Source organism: Erythrolamprus reginae, chromosome Z, assembly GCF_031021105.1.
Source record: "Erythrolamprus reginae isolate rEryReg1 chromosome Z, rEryReg1.hap1, whole genome shotgun sequence".
Classification (NCBI taxonomy): domain Eukaryota; kingdom Metazoa; phylum Chordata; class Lepidosauria; order Squamata; family Dipsadidae; genus Erythrolamprus; species Erythrolamprus reginae.
This window is the reverse complement of record NC_091963.1, coordinates 146,124,854-146,140,531: the sequence shown is the minus strand read 5'-3', so window position 1 is coordinate 146,140,531 and position 15,678 is coordinate 146,124,854. Positions and strand designations below refer to the sequence as shown.

General features: G+C 39.0%; 1 protein-coding gene and 1 gene segment (V, D, J or C); both read right to left on the bottom strand.

The window, feature by feature from the left end:
- The window catches only part of LOC139154299 (uncharacterized), a 1,065,525-nt gene that overhangs the window by 29,810 nt on the left and 1,020,037 nt on the right, over positions 1-15,678 (bottom strand). The window contains exons 5-8 of the mRNA XM_070728717.1: positions 15,332-15,667; positions 13,962-14,294; positions 12,555-12,950; positions 8,319-8,467 (exon numbers count right to left, since the gene is read on the bottom strand). Of these exons, the coding sequence (XP_070584818.1) occupies positions 8,319-8,467; positions 12,555-12,950; positions 13,962-14,294; positions 15,332-15,667 (1,214 nt within the window). The remainder of the gene's footprint in view (positions 1-8,318; positions 8,468-12,554; positions 12,951-13,961; positions 14,295-15,331; positions 15,668-15,678) is intronic.
- The window catches only part of LOC139154462 (Ig gamma-2C chain C region-like), a 96,410-nt gene that overhangs the window by 70,212 nt on the left and 10,520 nt on the right, over positions 1-15,678 (bottom strand).

Genomic DNA, 15,678 nt, shown 5'->3' with positions numbered 1-15,678 from the left:
ATGATGACATTATTAGTCGGGTAATGAAATAACTTCAAGCCAAGAAGCAATCTCAGGAGCACAAAAGAACTTCACATTAAGCCATTCGTTTTTCTGGCAAAAGCATCCTGCATTTGGCTGTTGAAGAACTCCTCTTTGAGAGAGATGGGCAGTTTAGAAATATGAAATATAAATAAATAATAAAGGATTGTATATTGTATAGGAGCCTATTGTATCCATTGGATGGATCAACTGAAAAAAAAATCATCCTATTGTCTGTGGCTCTATAAGGCTAGGCTTCCTTGTTTCTAAGGAAGCTTCCATTCTTGAAGTTGAGAAGTTTATTAAACTTTTGATAAGTATCTGTGGAAATTAAAGTTTTAGAAGTTTCATTGGAACTATTGCTTGAAGAACTCAACCTACAGAAAAACTACAGTCTACATCTAGCCAAGGGGTAAGGTAGCGTATAAACCTCTTATAAGGCTAGGACAATGTTGATAAATCTTTTTGGCCCTGAGTGCCGAAATGGGGAGACACACACAGAAGGTACTAACATCATTATTTTTATATCATTTCTATATATGTAACTCTTACCTCTGAGTACATTCTATTAATCTAATGCTGCCTCTTCCAAACCTAAATTTGTCTTCTGTGTCTACTACTAATTAATTTTCAATTTTTCCCCAGATTAATTGCTATAGCTTGAGTTCCAAAAAGATTAATGGTCTCTTATGCCTCTTAATTTTAAGACGTATTGCTCCCTCTCCTCACTTAATACCTTTACTCATCATTCAATTTTTAAAAATTCTATCATTTCTCAATGCCCTAGATTTCAAATTCCTTTTTCTCATTCATACCTCCCTTCCAACTGTAATATTCATTTTTTTTACTATTTTGATTCATTCTTTATATTTAAGCAAATACAATCCTTATCATTACTCTTCCATGCACTGGTTGATAACTGAGTTCCCTTATATCTCTATTATTCAATGTTCCATCTCCTTGGCCTATTCAATAATGCTTTGATACCTGACAGACTTTGCGGCATGAGGGAGAAACTGAGTTTATTAATAATCATTAATAATAATAATAATTTATTAGATTTGTATGCTGCCCCTCTCTGAAGACTCGGGGCAGCTCACAACAACAATAATAACAATGTTACAATAGAAACAAATCTAATATTAAAAAACATCTAAAAAACCCATCATTTAAAAACCATGCAACACACGCATACCATACAGAAAATATAAAAGCCTGGGGGAGGTGTCTCAGTTCCCCCATGCCTGGCAATACAGGTGGGTCTTAAGTAATTTGCGAAAGACAAGGAGGGTGGGGGCAATTCTAATTTCTGGGGGGAGTTGATTCCAGAGGGCCGGGGCCGCCACAGAGAAGGCTCTTCCTCTGGGGCCCGCCAAACGACATTGTTTAATTGATGGGACCTGGAGAAGGCCAATTCTGTGGGACCTTATTGGCCACTGGGATTCGTGCGGTAGAAGGCGGTTCCAGAGGTATTCTGGTCCGATGCCATGTAGGGCTTTAAAGGTCATTACCAACACTTTGAATTGTGACCAGAAACTGATCAGCAGCCAGTGCAAGCCACGGAGTGTTGGAGAAATGTGGGCGAATCTGGGAAGCCCCATGATAGCTCTCGTGGCCGCATTCTGTACGATCTGAAGTTTTCAAACACTTTTCAAAGGTAGCCCCATGTAGAGAGTGTTGCAGTAGTCGAACGTCGAGGTGATGAGGACATGAGTGACTGTGAGCAATGACTCCCTGTCCAAATAGAGCCAAATAGAGTTTGCTTAATCTTTATGGCTTTCCACTCCAAACAGGTTTTTGTGGTGTCTGGGGAATTTTGCTCATGTGTACATCCTGAATATGTAGCACAAATAACCTTGCGACACCAACTGGAGGGAGCTGCTTCGACCATCATAGAATGTGACCATCTTGGATATTCCTTCCACTGCAGCATGGAAGTTTGGATCTGGAAGCCCGCCTGCCTGCCTGTCTGTTCCTGAGCAAGATAATGCTTTGTAAATGGGATAGAAGGGGATCATCTGCGATGTGTTTGTGTGTATAGGTGTGACCCCTGTAAATGAAGAAAATTGACTAATGCAAAAAAAAAAAAAAGTTAACCACTATTGCATTTTAATCCCCTTCCCTTCTCCTCTAAATTCAACTCTCCATAATTGATTTAGGCATCATATCCTAAGTTTCCCAATACACATGCACATTCAAAGGTATGCCTCGTATTTGTAAAAATTCTCTCCCATTGGAGAGAATTTGAGAAGTTATATTTCTCCAGTGTTTCCCACCTTGCAAAGTGAATTACTTTAAGATTCGGAAACCCAGTTCCAAGAATCGAATTAACGTCTAAGAAAAGGAAAGAATTGTTGAAAACATAATTGTAATATATTAAGTTGATTCACTTTGTGCTTGTTTTATGTTCCTAGCCGAGTTGGTTTGAGAGGCCAATGGGAGTTCTGTAAGAACTGCCATGAACATTTTCGGGACCAGTTAACAATTCACAAGGGAGACAGTTCATTTATCAAGAATAGATATTTATTACAACATTGTATGACAATCTCAATATATAAAAAAGTACATTCCAATTAATATGAATTGTGCAACGATCCCCTGTCTGTTTTATATGGACATTAAAAGTGCTGTAAGTCCCTTTTAGGGTATCAGATCAGGTAGACCATTGAGATGAAATCATCATCATCATCATCATCATCATCATCATCATCATCATCATCATCATCACAATGATTAAACTATGACTATAATTGAGACACAGAGAAATATCCACAAAGATATACGTCCTACAGAAAATGACACAAAACAGAGTAAAACAACATTTCACCATGGAGTTAAACATGAAATCTTAAGGCTATGATACAAAGCAAGGTCAAAAAAAAATCCCAGCCCCTCCCAAATAAATCCTTTCTCCTTTACAGAAGATGTAGAAGAACAGCGTCTGTCTTTCTATTTCACCTGGAATCAGAAATAAGACAAAACATGTTACTGTTGAAATGTAAGAAATGGTCAGTCAAATTTCTTAATTTGCCCCAAGGAGCTGTTGATATTGTTTTACAGAGGAACTATTGAGGCCGTCACTTATCTCTCTATAGCTGTCTGGTTTGGCACAAGAACCAAACAGGTGCAGACTTCAAAGGATGGTTAGCAATAGCACTTAGACTTATACGTCACTTTGCAGTGCTTTAAAGCCCTCTCTAAGCAGTTTACAGAGTCAGCTTGTTGCCAACAATCTGGCTCCTCATTTTACTGACCTCGGAAGGAAAGAAGGCTGAGCCAACCTCACACATCTGAATGGACTCATACTTTTCTGTCTATCATCTATCTATCTATCTATCTATCTATCTATCTATCTATCTATCTATCTATCTATCTATCTATCTATCTATCTATCTATTGGATTTGTGTGCCGCCCCTCTCCGTTGACTCGGATAAAAGACTTTATCTTTTTATACATTCATTAAGCCCCAAAAAAATTTGGTCTAGGATTCAAAATTGGTTGAAAGAAATATTAGATTATCATTTGGAAATGAAACCTGAAATGTATCTTTTGGGAATAATTAGAGGATAGCGTAGAAAGGAATATTAATATTTGATAGCGCATGTATTAAGATGAGCAAGGTTGGTGTTTGCAAAAATCTGGAAAAAGGAAAATATACCAAATGAAGAAATGGTGATTAGGAGAATGCTTGATTGTGACAAATTAAGCAACTTAACATATGAATTACAGAATAAACAAATAAATAAACAAAATAAAGACTATTACACAGTTTTGGGGAAACTATATAGTTGGACAAAAAAGAAAAAAGAATCGAATTAACGTCTAAGAAAAAGAAAGAATTGTTGAAAACAGAATTGTAATATATTAAGTTGATTCACTTTGTGCTTGTTTTATGTTTGTAAGTATGTTTGTATGTTTATTTCTGTTTTGTTTTTCATTATTAAAATAAAATATATTTTTTAAAAGCCCATATTATTATTATTATTATTATTATTATTATTATTATTATTATTATTATTATTATTATTATATTTGTATGCCGCCCCTTTCCGGAGACACGGAGAGGTTCGCAACAACAAAACAATACAAATCCAATAGTTAAATGAGATGTATGACTGCTTTTTATATTAAGGGTTTTAAAAACCCTTAATATAAAAAGCAGTCATACATCTCATACAAACAATACATAAAACAAAACAGTCCAGGGGAATCAATTTCCCCATGCCTGACAACAAAGGTAAGTTTTACAGAGTTTTTGAGAGGCAAGGAGAGTGGCGGCAATGCTAATCTCCAGGAGGAGTTGATTCCAGAGGTTCGGGGCCACCACAGAGAAGGCTCTTCCCCTGGGTCCCGCCAGATGACATTGTTTCATCGGGACCCAGAGAAGGCCGACTCTGTGGGACCTAACTGTTCTCGGAGATATTCTGGTCCAGTGCCATGAAGGGCTTTACAAGTCATAAACAACACTTAGAATTATGACTGGAAACCGATCGGAAACCAATGCAGACTGCGGAGTGTTGGTGTAACATGGGCATACCTAGGGAAGCCCATGATTGCTTTCGCAGTTGCATTCTGCACGATCTGAAGTTTCCAAACACTCTTCAAAGGTAGCCCCATGTAGAGAGCATTACAGTAGTCGAACCTCGAGGTGATGATGGCATTAGTGACTGTGAGCAGTGACTCCCGGTCCAGGTAGGGCCACAACTGGTGCACCAGGCAAACCTGGGCAAACGCCCCCCTCGCCACAGCTGAAAGATGGTTCTCTAATATAAGCTGTGGATCGAGGAGGATGCCCAAATTGTGGATCTTCTCTGTGGGGGTCAGTAATCCCCCCCCAGGGTAATGGACGGACAGATGGAATTGTCCTTGAGAGGCAAAACCCACAGCCACTCCGTCTTATCAGGGTTGAGTTTGAGTCTGTTGACATCCATCCAGACCCTAACAGCCTCCAGGCACCAGCACATCACTTCCACTGCTTTGTTGACTGGAAATGGGGTGGAGATGTACAGCTGGGTATCATCAGCGTACTGATGATACCTCACCCCATGCCCTTGGATGATCTCACCCAGCGGTTTCATGTGGATATTAAATAGCAGGGGTGAGAGGACCGACCCCTGAGGCACCCTGCAAGGGAGAAGCCTAGAGGTCAACCTCTGACCCCCCATTAACACCAACTGCGACCAACCGGAGAGGTAGGAGGAGAACCACTGAAGGACAGTGCCTCCCACTCCTAACCCCTCCAGTTGGTGCAGAAGGATACCATAGTTGATGGTATTGAAAGCCACTGAGAGGTCAAGAAGCACCAGGACAGAGGATAAACCCTTGTCCCGGGCCCACCAGAGATCATCCATCAACGTGACCAAAGCAGTTTCCATGCTGTAGCCGGGCCTGAAACCTGACTGTTGAGGGCCTAGATAATCAACTTCTTCCAAGGACCTCTGGGACTAGAGCGCCACCACCTTCTCAACAACCTTCCCCATAAAGGAAAGGTTGGAGACTGGGCGATAGTTATTAAGTACGGCTAGGTCCAGGGAAGGCTTCTTGAAGAGGAGGCACACAAGTGCCTCCTTGTAGGGATCTGGGAAGGACCCCCTCCCCACAGAAGCATTGACAATCTCCTGGACTGAGCTCTGTGTCACCTCCCTGCTGGCCAAAACCAGCCAGGAGGAACATGGATCCAGTAAGGAGGTGGCAGAACTCACAGCTCCAATGGCCTTGTCCACTTCATCAGGTGTCACCAGATCAAACTCTTCCCAGACAGATGGACAAGTACAGGCCCCAGTCACCTCGACTGACTCGTTGTCAGTTTACTCTGTTATCCAATCGCAGTTGAGATCTGCCCAGATCCAAGAGATTCAGCAAAATAATGTGTTAAAGCCAAATGTCATCTGGCAAGACTGCTCTACACGGCCTCCTCAATTCCCCACTGGTTAAGAAGGGAGTGGGTCACCCTAAACAGAGCAGCTAGGTGAGATTCTGCTGATGCAATCAAGGTGGCATGATACGCGCATCTTACCGCCTTGAGCACCACTTTGTAAGTCTTAATATGAGCTCTTACAAGTGTTCAGTCAGATTCGTACTTACTCTTCCTCCATGGCTTCTCTAGCTGTCTCTTCTGGCATTTCAACTCCCAGAGCTCCTCGGTAAACCAAGGAGCTCTCCAGGGTCTAGTGCCACAGAGAGGTCGCAATGGCGCAATCTGGTCAAGAGCCTCTGTTGCAGCCTTATTCCAGGCTACAGCAAGAGACTCTGTCAAATTGTGGATGAGTGCATCTGGAATAACTCCAAGCACCCTTTGAAAGCCCTCTGGGTCCATCAGGCGTCTGGGGCGGAACCATTTGGTCGGTTCTGCCTCCCTGTGGGGAAGGATTGGAGCCAGGAAGTCAAGCTGCAGTAGAAAATGTCTCAAAAGTTTTTTTCCTTCTTCAGAAATCATCTGGGCTGTTTTTAATTTGAGGAAGAAGAAGAAAACGTTCATCTAATGAAGCTTCTTAGATGAGAAGTGAAATGTTTTCTTCTTCTTCTTCCTCAAGGGAAAAAAAAACAGTCCAGAAGTCTTTTGAAGAAAAAAAAAAGAACCACTGAGGTCCACCACACCAACTTGCCTGAATAAGGGAGAAGCATGATAGGTATGGATTTAAATCTTTTTACCTCACAGTAGGGGGGAAAAAACCCCCAAGCCCCCCATTTTCTGCCATCCTGTTTCTGAGTCTGACAGGACAATAAAAGAAAAGTACCCTGTTTTTTCCAAAATAAGGCATCCTCTGGCAATAAGCCCAATTGGGCTATTGAGCGTATGACAATAAGGCCAAGCACTTATTTCAGGGTTCAAAAATAAAATAAAATAAGACAAGGTCTTATTTTGGGGTAAACACGGGCAGTAACCAAGTAAAGTGTTGAGGGACTATCAGTCCTCCAACAATATATATCTTTGTCACTCTCTTTTCCCCCTCTGATGATTTAATGAAACAATGAAACAAGGAGAGAAGAAGAAAGGAAAGCAAGAGAGAAAATAAGAGTGGCTAGAATGGTAACAACATTGGAGAATCTAAAAATACATAGGAACAAGTTGAGTGAGAAGAAAATAGAGCAATAGCACTTAGACTTATACACCACTTCACAGTGCTTTACAGCCCTCTTTGAGCAGTTTACAGAATCAGTATACTGCCTTCAACAATTTTGGGTCCTCATTTTCTCACCTCAGAAGGATGGAAGACTGAGTCAACCTTGGGGAGATTTGAACTGCCAAATCGCAGGCAACCATCAGCAGAAGTAGCCTGCAGTACTGCACTCTAACCACTAGTTGGATAGTTGAGAAGGGAGCAAATAAACCACAAAAAAGAAAATATGGACTATTTACAACTGGCAGAATTCTCTTGGTGAAACATTGAACCAGAGTAATGGACTAGACAACTAGGACAATTCAGCTGGGATAACTTAACATGAGAAATGTTATCCGCAACTGTTTCTTCTACATAATTTCCATTTTTGTCAATGGAAAATAATATCAGAGAAACAGTGGCAGATAATATTTACTGCATGAATTTATCTGGATTGTCCCATGGCAAGTTGTCCTGTGGCTAATTGTCCTAATGATTGCAGCCAACTGGCCATGATGAGGACTGGACAACCAAAATGGACCAGACAACCAAAAAGGGTTACAAATTATTACCAAATCTCCAGCTTTGATATTTATATCTAGTAACTGTTCAACTCTGTCTGAAGTTGTGCTCGGTATTGCAATACATATAGGTAGTTATAGATGATATAGATAGATATAATTATGGATATGGATATGGAGAGATAGATAGATGATAGAGATAGAGATGATAGAAATAGAGATAGACATAGATATAGATACCATATTTTCCCCAAACCAAGACCCTGTCTTATATTTGTTGAATCCTGAAATAAGTGCTTGGTCTTTTTTTGGGAGAGCTCTTATTATTTTGGGGCACATGGAGCAAGACAGGACTCCTATTGCCATCTTGCCTTATTTCTAGCTCTGTCTCCCCAACCTTAACCAGAGGAAATTGTATTTTCGGGGAAGGGCTTTTATTTTTATGGAAGGCTTTTCAGGGGGGATTATTTTCAGGGAAACATGATATAGATATAGACACAGATGATATAATTGTAGATGTAGATGTAGATTAGATAGATAGATACATAGATAGATAGATAGAAAGAAAGAAAGAAAGAAAGGTAGAAAGATAGAGATATAGTTCTCTATATAGAAAGCATGATCAAGTGCATCTCGCCGGCATATGCTCTACGGTTTCTCTTCTATGTGTCCTACCTTAAAGACTGTCACTGTGGCGCTGTAGAAGAGGCTCACCAGGAAAAGAATGATGAAAGTGGAAAGGATTGATGAGAGATTTTGGAATTCTTCTTCATCCTCTGTGTCCACAATTCCATCTACGTAACCTTTGGACAATACATGAAGGTCTAGAGTTCAGAAAGAAGTAAGGGTGCATTGAAGCTAAACGGCATATATGGTAAGGCTAGCATGCAAGAGCCATGAAAATGTTATAGTGGAGAAAATGCAATATGCGAAAAGACAGCTAAATATGCCTAATAATAGTGGAGAAAAGCAGAGGGGAGCCAACAGGAAATAAAGAAATGAGCTATTGTAGTAAAGCCTTGGCATAGTGGGAGATAATCTTTCTTAAGACTAACCCAAAGAAGGAATACAAAGCCAAGGGGGCTCTACCCACTACAGATGATTGTGAAGACTTTCAGTCATCCAGATCATGGTTGTCCCAAAGGTATTTTTTTTTCCAAAAGGCCACTGGACTTTCTTTGGTTTCTCTGTGAAGGCACTTTCCTTTTCATTCACTCAGAACTGAAGGAGACACTTGGATGAGAAACAAAATGTCTTCAAGGGAAACACAAAAGCAGTCCAGTTTTGAGAAAGCACCTTTTGGACTGTTCACCACAGATTTCGAAAAATTATTTTCAAAGGAGGGATGACTATTGCTTTGCTGAAGAATTGCTCAACCCACCACATCTGCACAAGTCAGAAGATCCTGCAGATCTGTGGGAATAAATTTGATGGGGAAAGTTTGGACAGATTGGCAAAACTGATCTAAAAACTTTATCTTGGGTTGACAAGGTGGTGCAATATTGACTTATCATCTTCTGCAATTTACTTGAAGAACTGAATTCTTAAAGATGTTTTCATGAATTCTTGATGAATTCCAATACATGACAGCTTGCGTCCTGAATCTATTGGATGGAGTGTTCTCTTTGATATCTTCTAGAATTACTACTTAACATGTTTCCTTCTGGAATATATGGTGGGTTCCATTCAACCTGTAATCATATATTGGGAACTATGGCTGGCTACAATTTCCAGAAGGATCAAGAATATATCAATTGTGAAAAGACATATTAACTTGGGGTGAAGAGATGTCTCATTCTTTGGATGTCCTTGGAAGGGAGTTGGTTTTTTAAAATATGTGCCATTAATTTTAAATGAATTGAGTCTTTCAAAGCAGTTGCAATCAGTGTACAAAGCACTTTGAACAAGTGTCTAGTAGGCTTTGTGGCTTGTTAGAATTGCATTTGTGGTTTACAGTGTTTAAAGTTAGCCTTCTACCCTTTCCATCCAATTGCCATATTTTATGTCACCCAACTGGATAGGTGAGCAAATTGGTAGATTCTGAATTTCTGTTTCACAATATTATTGTTTCACAATATTATTATTAGTAGTAGACATTTCCTTGAATACAAAGGGATATTATTTGAATACAAAGGGATATTATTTGCATGCTATCTGAAAACATTCTTGGCAGTTAGAACAATTAATCAGTGGCATGTCTTGCTTTCTGAAATTGTGGGTCCTCCAACAGTGTAAGTTTTTTAAAAAGAGATGGAACAGCACTTGTCTGAAATGGTATCATGTTTCTCAGGGGTTGGACTAGAAGATCTCCTTTGTCCCTTACAACTCTGTTATTCTGTAAAATAATCTAAAACAGGCTAGTTAAGTAACTAAGTAAGAACCACAAGTCCACCAAGGGGACTATCATCTATAAAGCTACTGGAAGTTCAAATTAGTGTGTCTTCCTAAAGTGATTTTGAGTTTAGGATGACCAGTATTTGGCCATAGGATGATACTCATTATGAATTTTCTCTTTCTCTTTTCAAGTGCTGTGGTTGATGGCATTTAGCTTAACATTACTGAGAAGTCATGGTGATTAGGATAGATGGCAAAGACAATAGCAGCATTGAATACTTATGGAGTACTTGGATGGATAGTGGATAGTTTAGCAAAGAGGATGGATAGGCTCTCCTGCTTAAATAGTGGACTAGATCATCTACAACTCTGTTAATTTATATTTCCCTTTTCCTCAGTTTCATCTTTTGGAAGAGAAGAAAGAGCCTTCACAGGATGGATCACCATATCTTCAATGAATACTTTGGCCTTGGGAATCAACTCCACTTTCTCCTGTTCTTCTTTGAAGAGAAGCAACAGTCCTTTGGCCTTTTCTGGCATGGCAACTATTTTAGGACTCTTAAAACTCACAGAGAAGAATTTTTCTGGAGTATTAAGTGAAGCACAAGAGTACCTCCGAAGAAAATGTATTGGAAGTTTAGGCTGGTTGAATTTGCTTGATGAGAGCCCTCAAAGGTTTTGAAGTAAATAATTAATAGATATATATTTTTAAAAAGTTTTGAAGTGTAAAGATCATGGTTGGCCACCATGAAAATCTTAGGTTCTAACAAATTTTATTTGTTCAGAGAGAGAGAGAGAGAGAGAGAGAGAGAGAGAGAGAGAGAGAGAGAGAGAGAGAGGAAAATTATATTTTTTTTAATTAAGAATGTCAGTGTTATGTTTTTTAAAAACATAAATAATAAAAATTCAATGGGTAATTTTCAGGGTGTACTGGAAAATTTAAGCAGGTTATTGTAGGTCTGATTAATGTGTAAACTATTTAATGCCCTTTCTTTAAAAAACAAGTCAATTTGGGTGCATTTTATCTGTTCTGTTGTTCAAACAAAGTAACCAGTTTTCTTAAGAATGTTCAGTTTAGTTAAATTAACACAATGAAGGAGTGTTCATAGATATTTGTGATTTGTTAGTGAATAATTTAATTAAATGGCATGGATTTTCAACTGGGATAATATTTTATTGTCCTGAAGTTATAAATATTTGATCTAAATAATTTCATGATTATAAACATACGTGATGAATAAAAAAATGGCAGCTTTCTTTTAAAACATTGTTATTTATCTTTTTATAGAACATCTGTGTGCTGAGAATAGTTGAAGAGGGCTAGATTATTTTGCTGCAAATCTTAAATGTCACTCCCCCTGCTTGACTTTCAAAACAACATTATTATTATTTTGTGCATTTGCTATTTGACAATTGCATGTTTTCATAGAAGCATATGTTTTATATTGTTCAGCCAAGCTGTTTGTTGTATCGGTTTTTACAGTTTTTACTTCACTTAGAGCTGAAAATGGAATATTATAGAATTTGGAACACCCTAAAACCTGAATGATAAAATATTCATGGATATATAAAACTATTCTGATGGCAAAAAAACCATGTAATAACTTAAACGGCAAAGTAGGAAAATAATATATATATTGACATTAAATATTGTAACATATATTGTATAGTGTTCTTAATGTTTATATTTGTATGTATTCTGTATTTGTCCAAGTTGATTTTTGTCTTATTATTTTTTACTTTTATTTATTATTCTTTGTGTTGTATTTTTTTTGTATTTGTATTTTGTACTTGTATTTTTTAATGTTGGAAAATTAATAAAGACTGTTTTAAAAAAAGATTGTTCAGAACTGGAGCTTTGTTAGCTGAGTGAAACCTTTTTATTTACTTTATTTACTGTATTTTATTTACTTGTGTTCCTATTGAGGCTATCAAGTTCCTAGGCTTTGTTTTAAAGATCTATTGGGATGTTATTTTAGTGTGTTTTAGACATTTGTAAAACACTTCTTTGTCTTGTACAAAGGATGTAATTATTGCCCCAGATAATTTCTGATGAACACCCAATGGATGAGACATCTCTTTGCTTGTAAAAGAAATTAAAGAGAGGTGAATGGTCCAAAAACGTGTTTGTACAGAATGGCATGATCTCAAAAGATGAACAATCCCAAATTGGACATTCATGTGGGAAGTAAGTGTCTGCCAGCTTTCTAAAATAGCTCTTCTCCAGTTTTACATGGGGGTAGCACAACCTGGACCAGTTATGCCATAGAAGGAGATGAAATGCAGGAGTTACTGCTCAAAGAAATAAACATGAAAAGATTAAGGCGCCAGAGGAAACCAGAATTTCCAGTATTCACTTGTGCATCATCCCGATTTCTCACAAAAAGCCAGATTTTTTTCCCTTGGTTTTGAGAAAAAAGAATTCTTTATTGGAAAATATTTAATTCCTTCAGAAAGAGGTCTGCCTTTATCACTGAGAACTTTCCATTGAAGCATCAGTAATGAAGCAGAAGAAACAGAGGCGAGTGGGGAAATAGAGCAAAGGAAGGCTTCTCAAAAGAAATTAGGTTGACAATTAGGAGCAAACGCTGGTAGTGTCGGAGAGTTGTAAAGCGACGTTGATTATGGATGGTTTACCCGAGTGCTTGTTTAAAGACTTCTGAGTTGACTTGAGGGGCAAGGCTTCGTGTCCCACCACGCAACTGTAGGTATCTCCTGCACTCCAATCCTTTTCGTTGACGGTCAACATGCTGTAGGCAAAATACTCTTTGGACTGTAGTTTGGACTGTTCGATGACTTTGCTGGTGAAGTAGTCTGATTTATCGACAGGCTGTTCATTCCGGAGCCATCGGACAAATACATCACTGGGACTGAAGCCTTTAACTAGGCATGAGAGGGAAACTTTTTCCCGCAAACTCAGCTCTTCTAATGCAGGTGGAAGGACGTAGACAGAGGGAGGTTTGGATTTGCCATCTGAACAATGGGAAAAGGAGAAAGAGTGAGGATACATTAGCATATGTGAATCATCCTGTTTAACTGCATTGTACTGTCCTGCATGGGCCACATGAAGGGCATCTGGCCAGTTAAACACAACTGCTAGCTTCATTCAGTTGCCCAGGCTCTATCCTGCAAGGGATCATAGGGTAATGATGGTGATCATGTTTAACTGTAACTGCTTCTCTTAGATGTTGCTGCTTCTCTTAGACCACTCTTACATGTCGAAGATATTTAGTTCATTAGTTTAAACAGTGGTTCTCAACCTTTCTAATGCCACAACTCTTTAATATAGTTCTTCATGTTGTGATGACCCCCAACCATGTCTAGCACCAATTCTCCCAACAAAGCTTTAAGCTAATTGGCAGGAAGTGGTCTTAGGTGACCCCTTTGAAATGGTTGTTTGATCCCCAAATAGGTCCTGACCCCCAGGTTGAGAACCACTGGCTTAAAGGTAGAAGGTTCACCATTTGGCAGGTTTACTTAAGGTAGACAAGAAAGGGGGGGGGGGAGATCACATGGATCAACTAGGCCAGAATTAGATGCCAGGATATCCCTTTGCTCATTCTGCCTATCTGTATAAAGGTACCAGTCAAGATCAATGCAGCCTGTGAATAATTAAATTTATGCTGTCAGTCTGAGTGGTCTCAGGTTGCATACAAAATTTTCCTAGAGGACGGTGAGAAGGTGCTTTCTCTCTAGACAAGAAGAGCGGATTTGAAAAAAAAATGTTTGCAAACCACCATGGATGTGGAAACTGGATTCTCATGACATGTACTCGATGGGAGTTAAGGAGGAGTCACCAATATCATATGAAGAATAGGATTCGTGGGGATGTCAATGAAGGCAACTGGAGAAGAATTTGGGGTATCCTGAAGGATGTACTAAGGATTCTGGTTCTACTAAATCAATGCGGTTAATCTCATTTATCTGGAAATGAGTGCTCCCCCACCCAATGCTTTTCCTGGGTCAACACAACTAGAAACTTACCACTCTCCTTCTTCATGGTTTTTTCTACTGGCTTGACAAGCACGTCTTCGAATGACACTTTGCAGGTATAGCTTTCTTCTGGCTGCCATTCTGTTGCGCACACTGTGGCTATAGCATCGACATAGTAAAAGTCATTTCCCTGGTCTAGGAAATTGGTCACTTCAGTGGATAGTTGCGTGTTGTCAGATTCTCGTGTCCAGATGACATCCAATTTTGAATAGTCTGCAGTAGCAGGGATGTTGGATATTCTGCAAGTCAAGTTGGCTGAGTTGGTCAGGAACATGTCGGCAAAAGTTGGAGGGATGGTTTCGATGTTAACAGGTAAACATCCATCTGTGGAAATATCAAAGCAAAATGTGAATAGTGTTCCATTCTACAATAAATCAGTAAATTGTATATTTTTTCCTACCTTTCTCATATTTAATAACAAGCCTAATGTGTGATCCCTGTTTATGATTATTAAAATGTGTTGAAGAGTAGCTAAGAACTTGATTAATGTAATACAGTGTGATGTCTATTAATCACCTACAGTTAGGTGGGAAAAAATTGGATCGGAGATCTGTTCCTATGCATCTTTGAGAAATAGAAAAGAACAGATGTTCTCTTTGGATTTATCTCTGAGAACTTTGAAAGGGTTTTTAGAATCTAGCTTGGGATATCTGTATAGAACCACGAACATCTTTAAAAAATAATTCTCAATCTCAGGGATGAACTTTCAAATGGGAATGGGAATGTTAACATTAGATAGTGACACACAATATTTTGTTCTGTCACACAATATTTTGATCAATGAGGAGAATGTGTGATGATCCTTCAGAGAAAAGAGAATTCTCTGCATTGACAGAGCTGAATGTGAGAGTTTCTCGAGGATCTCTGAATTTGCTTGTTTCCAGAATAAGGTAACATCATGAGTACAAATGTCACTCCCTTCTAGCGCTGATGTGTTTACCTAGTTTGGTTAATGAAGTGTCTGCAAGAAAGCAAGCAAGCTCAGAGGGTACCTACTAGATTAGATTAGATTACTAGAATTTGGAGGGACCTTGTACGTCATCTAGCCCAACCCCCAGCTCATACAGGAGTCCCTACTCCATTTGAAACCAAGCATGTCTTCATTTTAACCCTGAGCTACAAATATTTTCCTTTACAGGTGAATTTATCAGTTACTGAACTAAGGAGACAGTGGTCCCTGGTGAACAAAAATATGTATAGAATGTGGGGTGGATGTGTATATACAAAGCTTTTGTTGACAGCAGAAGCAAACCCCACCCCAAAATTTAATAACTCAATGTTCAATCTAGAGGAACATTCAAGGAAACAGTTGTCCCATAATTGGCCACGTTACTCTGATTCTTGAAGAAAATTCAACTTACCAAATTTGCAAAAAGATGGCAAGCTGAATGTCTCGTTATGATTGATTTCCTTTCCTGTCACTTGACAAGTGAACTTCTTTTCAGCAACCCAGTCTTCCCTAGTGATCACAAGTTTGCTCCAAACGGTGTATCCCCCACGGCCATTTTGGACAGGTTTGGAGGTGGTGACGCCGGTGTTGATTGCTTTTCCCTCCTTAAGCCAACCGATGTCAACTCTTCCAGAGCAGAGGTCACTAACTTCACAGGTAACAGTAGAATTTAGGTAGCTACTTGAAAATGCTTTAAGAATTGGTGCCCGGACGAGAATCTTTGGCTCGCTTATTGAATGTCCCCCATCTGGAATATTG